This window comes from Schistosoma mansoni, chromosome 1, assembly GCF_000237925.1.
Source record: "Schistosoma mansoni strain Puerto Rico chromosome 1, complete genome".
NCBI classification, from domain to species: Eukaryota; Metazoa; Platyhelminthes; class Trematoda; order Strigeidida; family Schistosomatidae; genus Schistosoma; species Schistosoma mansoni.
This window is the reverse complement of record NC_031495.1, coordinates 34,775,079-34,788,340: the sequence shown is the minus strand read 5'-3', so window position 1 is coordinate 34,788,340 and position 13,262 is coordinate 34,775,079. Positions and strand designations below refer to the sequence as shown.

Below are 13,262 nucleotides of genomic sequence, written 5' to 3'. Positions count from 1 at the left end.
ATTTTCTCAGGTGCTCTATAGTGTCAAAGAAGGTTCCATAATGTTCTCCTATCCACACAGTTAAATGCTTTCTCATAATCAACGAAGTTGATGTATAGGGACGAGTTCCATTGAATCGGTTGTTCAACGATCACCATCCGTAGTGTCGCGATTTGGTCTGTGCACGACCGATCATTATCGAATCCGTCCTGTTGATCTCGAAGTTGGTCGTCTACTGAGTCTTCCATCCGGTTCAGCAACACTCTGTTGAAAACCTTTCCTGTTACCGATAGTAGTGTCATTTCTCCATAGTCCTCAAATTTGCTCAGATCTCCTTTCTTTGGCGTATTGATGAGGTGTCCTTCATTCCAGTCTGTAGGTGGCACTTGTTCTTCCTCCCTAATCTTCCTGAATAGAACATGGAGTATGTTCGCAGTTAGTGCTGTCTCTGATTTCAGAGCTTTAGGTGATATATTGTCAGATGCAGCTGCTTTCTCACTCTTGATTTGTCTGTAAAACATCCTGATTTCTTTGATCGTTGGTGGAGTGACATCTATAGGAGGTCTGTGTGCGCTGCTTCGATGTCTGTAGGGTTCAGTGGAACTGTTGTATTCAAGAGTTCCTCGAAGCGTTCTATTCACCTGTTCCTCTGTTCTTGAATTTCAGTGATTGTCTTGTTTTCTTTGTCGTTGACCGGTCTCTCTGGTTTACTTTATCTCCCTGCCGGATTCTTCATTGCGTTATATAGTTGTTTCATTTTCCGTCCTCTTATAGGAAATATGAAACAACAGTGAATGTATGGTCAATATTTCCGAATGACAGATCGAATATCAGGCTGATCCGTAGGCATATGTCTGTTGCTGGTTTCGAACAATCTGTTATTTTTACAGGAGCCACTAGTCTGAACGAGGTCGGAATTAAACATATAAACAAATAATTGTTACTCATATGATGTAAGATTTTTTAGAGATGTGGTTAACGATCAGTTCACAATACCATATTTCCCGAACGTTTGCAAACAAGTCAGTAATTTTCCCCTTCAGAAGTCTTACACCAGTCGGATGTAAGTCGTCTGATCTTGGTGGATTATAACGCTCCAAGAGTTTGGGTTTTTTAGTACTTCTGCATCTTTATGTGTATCAGTCTTCACCGGCCTTGGATGACAGGACATTTTGATCGATATTTTCGAGGGGGAGACCAACTAAACTATTACTCGAAGAACTCTATCATCCAAGACGTCTGTGGACGTTACAGACTACCATTCCATCAGCTTCATATATTGATACGCTCACAACAGAATTCTTGCTTTCAGTGACTTAGATGAGATGAAAGAGCTTCCAGAGGTTATCAGAAGAGTAAACTATTTTCTAATCATTAATACGCCCCAACTACCAGGCTTTTCGGTCCTTACACAAACTCTTCGCGATTTTTCTACGTAGGAATCTGTGGTTGTCGTAAAATTTGCTGTTAACCGGAGTAAACTGACGTGTCTTAGCGAGTTGTAAGGAGGCCATAGAAACTCAGTGTTTATGAGAGGGACTTTTTGTGAAGCCTCAAGAGACTGCACTCACTATCTTCATAGCATCATGCAAATACAGTCAGTGTTCCTCTATACTTTCCGGAGGATTGATAACTAGCCTTTAAACTAGCTCAGTTTGGCATGTGGTTGCAGCACAAGGTACAGCTGATTTGCTTATATCAACACATTTCGAACTGCGAATTTGTTGGCCACTGAAATGTGAGGTGAACTTTGCAAAAACCAGGCCATAAATTAAGTCCAGATAGGTACTAAAAAGGGAGTGTCGGTCTTGTACACTATCACATGACGTAATAGAGTTAAGGCTTGAGTTGCAGAAAGAAGGGGCCAGATAATGCATCAACGATATCTGTGTCGGAAGTTGGTGATGGCCAGAAACAGGTCTCGGTGTGCAAAAGTCTAAAGTAGACGTTCATCTTTATCTGAACTGAGACGAAAGAATCCCCATGGCGACATACGTGACTGGCATCTATGCCTAGAAACTCAAACTGCTCATTCAAATCTTCGGCTGGCGCTAAAATACTTGCTGAACTTGCTTTATTGAGAACATTAGTTAACTAATGGTGGAATTTATCCTTGATAACAATCAGATAGCAGTCTGACAGCGTACATGTAGGGATAACACTACTTCACTCTACAGCTTCTTTTCAATTTGATGGAGCCGTATAGTCTAACGACACATAAACGATTAATAATGGGAATCCAGCCGACTAATGCTGCCACTGCCTTGGCATTTAGTGTGACACTAGCACCAATCAAAAAGGACCTATGTGCCACAGGTTCCACGGATATGCTCACGTAAAACAAACATTTTTGGTTCTCACATGAGTCCTCATACGTCGATATCACAACATTTTTAAATGCATAACCACACCTATTTGTTATCCGATCTGTGTTAAAGTGCGAGCGAGGCTAGTTTGAATCACAAGACTGACTTCAGGATATCAGTTACAAGCATCAGATTCGGTGAATGCATTCAGAAATTCAATCATTTGGCGACCTGCGATCATTTGAAAAGGACGGAAATCTCGAAATAGATGAGATCCTGACTGAGTTGGAAAGCGAAAGTAGCTACAGAATGGAAACGAAGTGAATTAGGAAGTTGAAGCTTTATAAAATAAGTACGTTTGTAATAAATGGATCGCAAAAATCACTTGAATTGCTAGTGAGACAGAAAAAATAAGGGTTTTTCCCCGTAAATCTCGTTTGTCATATTTGTGACTCTACGGGATACAGTTTGAATGCCCAAATCGAAACAGATGTTTTTCACGATAGCCTTTGACTTAAAGATCTAATCCACAGGGCAGTTTAGAAAGCTTGGTAGATGTCGTCTGATGGTAGCCTTTAGTGGCCCGAGATCTGACTCCAAGTAGATTGTTTGTTGACTGTTATCGAAACATATATGTCACCAATCTTCGTATATAATTATCAACCCAAATCGCGTTGTGAATAAGGGAATCAAATAATTCAAATACGAGAATGGTTTTCGAATACGTATGTTCCATAAAATCGTTGATCGGAAAGCGAATCAAAACAAAATTACGCGTAACGGAGAAGGCAAGTGAGCCAACTCAATTTAACCAATCCTGAATCGATACTTATGGTCAGATAAAAACAAATTACGGACATGTTATGAGTAAGATAAAAAGTGCGCACACATATATTCATATAAAAACAGTCAAGGCTGATAAGCGAATAATCAACAAGGTCAAAATGTGACTCAAGAAGGATGAATAAACTGGTCCGTCCGGAAGCTAGAATAAGCTGTGTGGGCCTGAAATAACAACCGACACTACAAGCCAGTGGCCAAAAATAGGATTTATGTCGTTTGTCCCCTCAATAACTGGGATCCGATAAGGATCACTCTTTTGGAACTAAAGTTTTCCAATGTACTCAAATGGACTATCCATATCCATAAACCAGGCCAAAAAGCCTGAAGTTCTTTTCTCGTCCTCTTATTTGTGTGAAAAGCACCCATGCTTCATAGAGTTTGTCGTTAATACTGTGCCTTAGATAAATCGTTAGATAAGATATTCCATCCCAACCTGTAATTATTTTGATAAACGTTGAGTTATCGACATACTGTTTTTCGTTAAACAGTCGTGCAAGTGCAGCATATGGTCACGCAAGAATATTAGGTTTCAACTGTAATCCACGGAAATAAGTTTGTGAAGTTATTTTTTATTTAAACCCAAATTCACCATTGCTACATGGGTACCAATACATTTCTAATAAGAATTCACAGTGAGACTATAATTTATGGCCGACCATTGAGCAACTCTAGACTGACCTTGAGAGTGTCCACCTAATAACTAGGACCAAATGAGGGTTATAAACCAGGGTGAGGAATTAGAATTATGATTTGCAGTTGATGATTAAGGTTACGAATTAGATTTCAGATTTTCATCAAGAACTGATATCAGCTATAATGCCAAAACCCTATTTAGCCGAATGGATGAGTGAATTTCGCGCCAAAACCCGAGACCTGTTGTCTTATACTTGATTGGTTCGTTCATAAATTATAGTCTCGCCGAATTCACAATTGATATAATAAAAACTAATACTGGCAAAATACGATAAAACAAAAACTGTCATTTATCACGTGCTCTTTTGTGATGAATTAAGATATATAGCGTAAATATATACATATGTACTAGACTTCAGATATGTGATGGGAAAAACAGGCTAATAATTCCTCACGTATACCAACAAGATTTATGCCTTCTCGGCTAAGCTGATTTCACAATAATAAATTCGTGTAACACATGATAGTCTAAATTTACTTTAGAGTTAAGTGCACATTTTTCTATTCGCTCCCGTGGTTACCTTCACATATACAGTGTTTATGCCTAAGAAATAGATGATTTGGCTAACCAATCAGTTTGTTGAATCAAATATTTTGTCAACATCCATTTAACTGTTTATAAGTCTGTTGAAACGCATAAAGTAAACAAGCAAACAAATTTTTCGTTTCTTCATTTTGATATTACTTCATATGAATCCCTCCAAACCGGTGGTCATTGGTATAATTCGAGTAAATGCTTATCGTACCATCACTCACAAAATTTTGGTCATTTTATACTATGAATTTGCACTCAAAAGTAGATTGGAGGTATTTCGTCACTTTTGTAGGTGTTAGAGTAGGTTAAGATTACGGCAAAACGTCCTAGTTTTTAATCGGAAGTTTATGCACAACATATTTGACTTTAACCAATCATAACCATATTTTTCATTCCCTAATCCGTTTGGATTGATAATTATTTATTGATTTCAGAATTAAAAATACTATTGGCCGAAATTCCAGCCAATAAACACAAAGGATGCAAATCTTTTGAGAGTATATTGGGAATAAGGACTTTAGTAATTTATATTTGGACGCATGTGACTGGTCTTCACTTTCTGCCCTATAGTAACTTCATGTCTGAGTTCTTTGTTAGTATGTTTTAGTACGAGATTAATGGAATTGCGTCTTTTGTCCTGGTTCCACAAGTGATTAACTTATTTCATCCTTGATTCCAACAGCTTTTCCTTCAATTCAGTATCGAACATTTTCAAAACAGTTAATGTGTCGTAATAAAACTGAGAAAGGTGACTGAATTAAATAACTATTTGTGGATTAAAAATTTACTGAGGCTCAAGAGTGGCATGTTAATAAAGTTTTTACATGCGTCAAAATAAATGGGATTATTGATTTCTGTCAGTAAACTGTGATAAAGAATGTAATTCGCTCAACAGCTGATTGAAGATATGGTTTTAAAACTGTTGGTTTGTCCGATCTTATCATATTTTGATATATAAGATTTGTTCTGAAACTCAGAAACTTACTAGTAGCTTCAAGACAAATTAGTCATTTTGACTGACTAACGGTATTCTTTTGTTAACTGAAGCTAAACTAACTGGGGATTTTCAACTCATTTGTGCCCAGAACTCCATTAGATACTGTATGAAATAATAATGCCTCAGTATTTTGAAGATAATCCATCAGTGGGGGAATGTCGTGCTGTGTTACCAGAAAAATCAATTTCTCTGAATTGTAAAAATCAGAGTGCGATAAATAACACATATGATGTGCAACCTGAAGATAATGACAAATTAAGTCAACAGTTGAGAAATGAAGAAATTGAGATTGTTAGCCCTGAAACACATCCGGAATATTTTGTACCAGTTGCTCCGGATGGTGGTTGGTCATGGATTGTCTTGTTGGCTACATTCCTTAATTTCTTTCTGATTGATGGCATCTTCTTTTCTGTTGGTCTTTTAATGTTTGAATGGGCTGATCATTTTGAAGCTTCAAAGACCAAGGTCTCATTGGTTGGTTCATTAATGTTGGGATGTTATCAAATGATCGGTAAGTAATGAAATGGTTATTTTTACTTGCAACAATTTATGTCAGCTATTTTATTGTATTCTTAAGAGTTTGGCACTAATCATGTTATATCGGCAAAATTTAGTCAACAAATGATCGCAGTTGTATCCGGCTTCATCACAAAAAAACTTGGCTTGTAAGCTAATGTGATGAACTGAGGTACAGAATCAATTGATTCCACTCTCTCATCTTCCAATAACTATTTTTCATCCTATATGTAAATTTCATCTGAACTACCTTTGTTTGATATTTTGTCTATAAATAAGTCTTAATCGCCTGGGAATACATGTTTAGTCAGTTGGCTAGTCCTGTATTCTAAACTTAGTTTGGTAGGGATTTGGAGATCCGTTCTGTAGATGAAGCATCTCTTCAACCACCTCGGTAGTTGATTGGAGCTTCAAAGAAATCTGAGTGATTCAAGTCAAAAAACTTTAAGGCTAATGCACATCTCCATATTGACCAAGTCTGCTTAAATTATACAGTTTAGGATAGTCTTTCATTTTAATTGTTACATCAGAGGTTATGTAACAAACTTTTCATCAGAATTTCGTAGTAATTTCACAGGAAATTAGTACATAATAACCAACTAGATTATCATTTGTTACTCATCAAAAACACCCAATTTTCTCACTATAACTCTTTATACTGTCCAACAACCATAGGATTATTTAAAAGGGATGGGATTTCGGGTTACAGATTTTATTTTATCTATCTCAGTTTACCCTACAGATATAAAAGACGAAATAAGCACAAGAAAAACGAAGGGGATTTCAGCGATTTCAGCGATATTCATACTTTTGCAACTTTCAATTCTCAAATGTACTTTACAATTTATTAAAAAAGGCGTTACGACTCGTAGAAGTAAAGGATCACTGATTACTTCGTGACTTATGTACTCAACCTTAACAAATTTATTGAATAAGTAACTTATGATCTTACTTCCTTGATTGAATAATAATATACCCTGTTAAATAAGGTGGAAGATAGTGGGTCTATCTTCTGAAGTTAATTTGGTTGGGATATGGAGATTGGTCTCATAATCATTCGGTCTATTGAGTCACCGCAGTTATTACACTTACAATATCAACCAATCGTTACGTCATGAAACAAGAAATTATCATTATTTCTGTCATAAATCTAATAAATTAGCACTGAAAAAAACTGTAACTGGGTTACTTTTAATAGTCAGTTATTTTTTTCCCTATAGGTCCTTTTGCTGCAGCATTAACAAACAAATTTGGTTGTCGAAAAGTCGCTCTTTTTGGATACGCTCTGGCATCTGTATCAATTTTCGTTAGCTCTTTAATGCCTACTGTAAATGCTTTAATCATTACTTTTGGAATATTAGCTGGTTAGTCTTCTTATTAAAAAATCTATTATTGCTTGATTCTTTTTAGTGAGAAAAAGCTTATAATCATAAATAATCATTTAACTTGTCCACTAAATACAGGTTTATCTACCCAGCTTTGATTGTGTTAAACAACTGTTCACCTGATGAAGTTTAATGATACAGGTTTGTCACCTAAATCAGAGGTGAGATGCTTGAATTTGTTTTCACCACTGAATGACAGCCTCATCAAAAATTGTTTGCGACTTCATAATACTGTACATTTGTTTTATAAATGTCTCAGTCTGTGTACAAAGATTAAGAAGTATTATTTTTCATACTATAGTCCTGGTAACAGTTTTAGAAAATTTATGAACTTTCTTTTTGAACAGTTTAACACAGTACTTATTACTTATCAAATGCACAACTGAAATAAAACGAATTATTCATTATGACAAGAAATAATTCCGATCATTTTTGAAAATACTTTTAATGCATGTAAGTTATGAATGAACGAAAGTCAATAGGAACTATTAATCATATTTCGTCGATGAACTTACTGAGCTCTAAATATATGCCAATGTGAAATGTTGAACAACCTAGAAGTATTTTGAAGAATAACAGTTATCCTCAGACTAAGAGATGACATCACTTTTAGGGGTTATTGAATTCTGGACTAAACAAGTTTGAATGGTTTCTACTTTATGGTTGCTATTGCCGAGATAATTATAATTTTTAGTTGAAGACCTTTGATAACATGTCTGGAAATCGGTCTGATTGCTTTAAATTTATTCGTTTGTTTTGCTTCTTTAAATCATAAGTTCAGATGTTATGCTTTACTTTTCAATTTTTGATTGTCATCCTAGAACTACTTCTTATGTCTCGTTTTCACTAAGACATTTATTCTCTCTACTTTTCATCTCGCTGGTTTTCTCTCTCAATACTGATAATGGTTCGCCCACTTGGGTTTGATCCACTTTTGTGGTAAATGTCACATTGTATACAACTGACCGATTGTGAGATCATCTGATAACTTTATACATAAACTTTGTATCCTACACATTGGTAAGAATATTATAAAACGGAACTGTTCCTACTAGTGGCTGGTGAACATTGAAAAACGCCAAGATCAGATTCCCAAATATCGATTATTGGTAGTCTGTCGATTTATCAGATAGGCCGCTGGTGGGCGGCCTATGCTCCTCCACGAGGGGTAACGGGCGTAAGTAAATTCACTGAACGATAAATACGATTCTCCCCAATATTTTATGTTTCATTGCACCTCATGGATAGGTAAAGTCAATACCCGAATTGTGATTACTACAGCTCATGATTGTTTCGCGCTACACTCATGAAACACGTGAAAATATTAATCTTTTTGTAAATCTTGGGATTTATCTAATTCACTTATGTCTTTTTGTCCCGTGTTCATCAATCCTCTTCGGTTTTTATAACGTTTATGAATGAATATTTTCATTTAGTATTGTCTTGGTTGAATGATTTAAACTAGATGCACTACACAGAATTCTAAATTGTTTTGTCTGTTTATCTACTTACATAACCTAGAACAAATATGAACTTTTTAAATGTTGGATATCAGTGGGTTTAATTGTCATCTTATATTTATTTTCTTATGTAAATGTCAAAAGACATATCAGTCTGATCAACTAATTCATTACTATTTTTGCTTCTTTTTATATGGTGAAAAATCAGTTTATTAAAATGTTATAATTTTTCTTTCATTAAAGGCTCTTCATTTGGATTAATTTATTTACCATCACTAATTGCGGTTAGCTTCTATTTCAACAGAAGACGTGAATTGGCTAGTGGTATAGCTGTGGCTGGGACACCTTTCGGAGCTGTGATATTTGGACCTCTAGCAGGTTACTTAATTCAGGTGAGCCTTCATATGAATCGCTTAACACTAAGGCATAGTTTATTGATAAGAATCTATTTCATTAAGCTGTCTGTTCTCGTGACAAATACAATGACCAGTTCACAATTGATTGATCACTGGGTGGTGATCAATCAATTGTGATTACATCTCAGTCCTACAGGAGGTTGGTCGCGGCTCGAATAGCTCAGTGATAACGTCTCTGACTGTGAAGCTGAGTGACACGGGATCGAATCCGCCAGGGAGCATCAGTTCCCTCAAAGATTACAGGTACACCTTACTGACGAGTGCCAAGTAGCACGAAACCCGGGTCCAGGGTTTCCTGTTGACCACCTCCAACCACCACCTTACGATGACCAGTTACTTGACCTTGATATATCATTTCAACAGGCACCGTAATGGGTTGGACAGATCAGACGCTGTTATTTTGTTTGCACAGATGTATTTAGCGGGACTGGGCAGGTCACATGGTCTACCAAGGTCGTATAACGAATCAGCGCATGCGTGGGCGAGCCTTAGTGAGTAACTGGATTAGTTGTCTGGCCAAGGTCTATCATTTGTATTTGCTGTCTGGACAAGTATCAATACACGATTTTTCACGAATAACTTGTAAAGGGAACATAATATCGTTCTAATTACGTAAAAGTGAAGCTGGTCAGCTTGTAAATTGTTTGTTGAAAGTTCATGAGTATCATTTATATTGACCAGTTAGTCACAATGATATCATTAAGTAATGGTCATTTCAAGCAGAATAATTTTTTGACAGTTTTTAGACTGTTTGTTTCTACTGTCAACTTTTATTCTATATTCCATCATTGTTAAAATCATAATTTCCATTTTTATTGACTTAGTTATTGCATTCTATAATTTCCATTCATATAAACTATTATTATCTTTAGTCAAGTAGTTTTCTGTCTTCTTTAATGCTCTTATTTGGAATGCTGACGTGCCTAAAAAAGACGAACCTAAATAGATGTGAACTTATTATCGAAATTTCATGTATGGGAATTTAATTTTGATATTTTAAGAAATTCACTTTTTGAATCGTTAAAGCTAACAACTCCTATGTAGGTAATCACCTTAAAGTTTTTTCTGTTATATCCGCTACTTTAACTTGATGAAAAGTATCAGTTTACATGCCGTTATTTGTTTGTAATATTCGTCTACGCTCCCATTGACTTCCGTTTAAAAAAAGTGAAAAGACCGTATCTGCAGAATCTAACAGTTTACAAACACTCAGGCTCTGATTAAGCTATCGTACACAAGATTTTTAGCGCCAAAATAAGTAAACTAACCGTAATAGAAAGATATTTAGGTGGGACTTATAGTATTCTAACCTTGAGAATATGTAATCATGACCTTTTAATGAACCTGTTCACTTACAATCACTTATTTCCAGTATACCCCAAATTAAGCCATAAAGGCACTGCTGCAAAGCTGGCAGCCAACTGTGTACCCGGGGCAAATATATGGATACATTAACTTAATTGAACTATAAGCATTACAGCTACAAGACTTCATTTAGTGCTATTCAAGGAATAAATTTCTCAAGACTTTTTTACGAATGGATAGCTAGACAATTGACGATGAAGAGGATCCTCGTCTTGTAGTAGTCTTGGATGAACTGCAGTCTGGACTAATAAAAGTGGTCTTTTAGAAATTTGAACCGAAAGTTCAAGAAAAGTTATTAAATTTTAACAACCTCTATTATATTGATGATAAATGTTTAAAAACTCATCTTGACAGACTTCTCTTAAGTTGATAATGAGGAATGCTGGTCAGTGAAAACAAATCAAATAGAAATATTAGCGATGATAGCTGTAATTAGACAGTTATTCAGACCTATCAAGAATGTGTTAAAGTTAGTAATCAGAGGACCTATTACTGAAAAATAAGAGATAATGGTTCATTCTGAGACCTAGATGTTGCAGCAGTCGGCCGAATTCTTCGAGGAACAACTCGACTAACCTTTGATTATTTTCTAGTTGCTCACCGTCTAACAGCTTGAATGAAATTTAGACAATGGATTTTCAACTTTGGCAGAGTTGGGCCAACTGTAATCCAATTTACTCAAGGGACATTCGCGAACCCTGATGGCTTAACTTTGGAAGACCTTAACAACGATGGTCCGAGACTACTAATTCATCTAACTAAGGAACGTAGTTTCATCTGAACGATCTTGATCAATGATCGTCGCAGTTTATAAAATAAGACAAATATCCTTTCATAATAACTATCAGTGAATGAGGTTGAATTTTGTCATTTCTAAGTAATACGTGGTAGTGAAAGTAGAAGATGAGTGATCGTTGAGTGTGGACAAGCAGGCACAACCTACTGACTGTTAAAAATGTAATTTCCTTTTTACTTATTGATTTCTACTCCGGAGTGATTACTTGTAACTGTGTTGAATAAAGTATTATTTAGTGTTAATCTGCTTCTCTATTCTGGGTCGTGGATCTGATATATCGTGATTAGTCTCATTGTTGTTGTTGTATGCCAGAGAGAGAAGAAATATTTTTAACCATCGCCAAGGTCTTATGTTCCATAGTTATCCAAATCTTGGGTACAGATCATGTGGGATCATGGGTGCGCACTACTGAGGAGTCTCATACTAGGACGAACTGGCCGTCTAGTGCTTCCAGGTTCTCGATGGTGGTTTAACATTCATCGATTTATGATCTCAATCAAAAACTTAACAATCTGCACAACCCTACACTGACAATCGATATTAAGTGAAAAAGTGACAACTTTAGTTAATTTGCTTTCATGTTATATCATTTATAGATCTATCTAGTTTGCTCACAATCCTATTTTTATGCACTGATAAATTTTTCATGGTAAGTTCACACCAGAACTTATAATATTTAACAAAAATCTATGAATTCGTGAAAATCAACTAATTCAGTTAAACATTGCAACTGGTATGAAACTATGATGATTTTGTTTGGAAATACTTTTTTCTTTCCATAGTATTTATCTAATAGATTCAATTTAATTAAGTATAATTAATTAATTTATAATAAAAAGAAACAGACTTATTCTTGTTGTATAATATCATGTTTAGGTATGAATTTTCACTGACCTTCACTAGCATTCACATGTAAAGATCTATAACACTTTTGTTGCTTCGTTGACTGGATAAGATATAATAAAACATTTTAGTAACTTCTTCATATCCTTTGTTTCCTTTCATCATTCTTCGTTATCTGATTATATACGCACTACTGATTGCGTAATTTTAATGGTTATTATTTCAAATGTCAGTATAGGGTTGTGGAGGTTGTTGAATTCCATTGAAATGGTTGTCTTGACACAAATATATATTATCAAATATGTGGATCACGTTTTCCAGATTAACTTCATCACATTAGTATTAAAGTGTTATCTTTATAGATGATTGTTCTAAATATTTTGATTAATATTTGATTTTACCAAGATTTTTTCTTCAATGAACAGTTTTTTATTTCTCTAATGTTTTAATAAATTTAATAGACAAAACATTCGTTGTATTCCTCATTTATATTTTCTAATTAGTTATATGGATGGTCATGTACATTAATATTCTTCTCTGCATTTATACTTCATGGAATTATTTTTTCATGTCTTTATCGTCCATTGAAACCAATACATAAACTCGAAGTATTAGATTTATCTAAAGAGACCAATGAATCTATCGTTAATTTAGTTGATGAAATTCAAAGTAATCTAATGATAGCATCGAATACATTTATTAAATCAAATCAATTTATCAATTCATCAAATCGTATTGGTCAAAATTTGTATATATTAGATGAGGGAAATGAAGAAAATGAACAACAACAGCAACAACAACAACGGAAAAACAGTGTGAATATTGAAGCTGGCGAAAAGAAACAATCTATATGTGAGAAACTACATAAACTGTAAGTGGTTTTTTGGAAATTTTCATAATTTTTAATGAACAAAGAATTCTGTACAAAAATGTTAGCTAGAACAACACATGTAAGCGAACAATTGTTTTCAATCAGATCATCATCAGGCTTTACTCTAATATACATGAATATTTATACGAAAATGTTAGACCAATCGAGGCTATTTGAGTCAATAACATTATCGTATAAATATTAATGTATATTAGAGTAAATTTCATAGTTGAAAGCATGAGTCAATTGAAGCTAGA

General features: G+C 34.9%; 1 protein-coding gene across 1 annotated transcript in view; it reads left to right on the top strand.

Moving 5' to 3' along the window:
* Nucleotides 1-5,470: 5,470 nt before the first annotated feature.
* The window catches only part of Smp_168000 (putative monocarboxylate transporter), a gene marked incomplete at both ends in the record, with an annotated part of 42,570 nt that continues 34,778 nt past the window's right edge, over nucleotides 5,471-13,262 (top strand). The window contains 3 exons of the mRNA XM_018794184.1: nucleotides 5,471-5,864; nucleotides 7,090-7,233; nucleotides 8,958-9,106. Coding sequence (XP_018648622.1) covers nucleotides 5,471-5,864; nucleotides 7,090-7,233; nucleotides 8,958-9,106 — 687 coding nt within the window. The remainder of the gene's footprint in view (nucleotides 5,865-7,089; nucleotides 7,234-8,957; nucleotides 9,107-13,262) is intronic.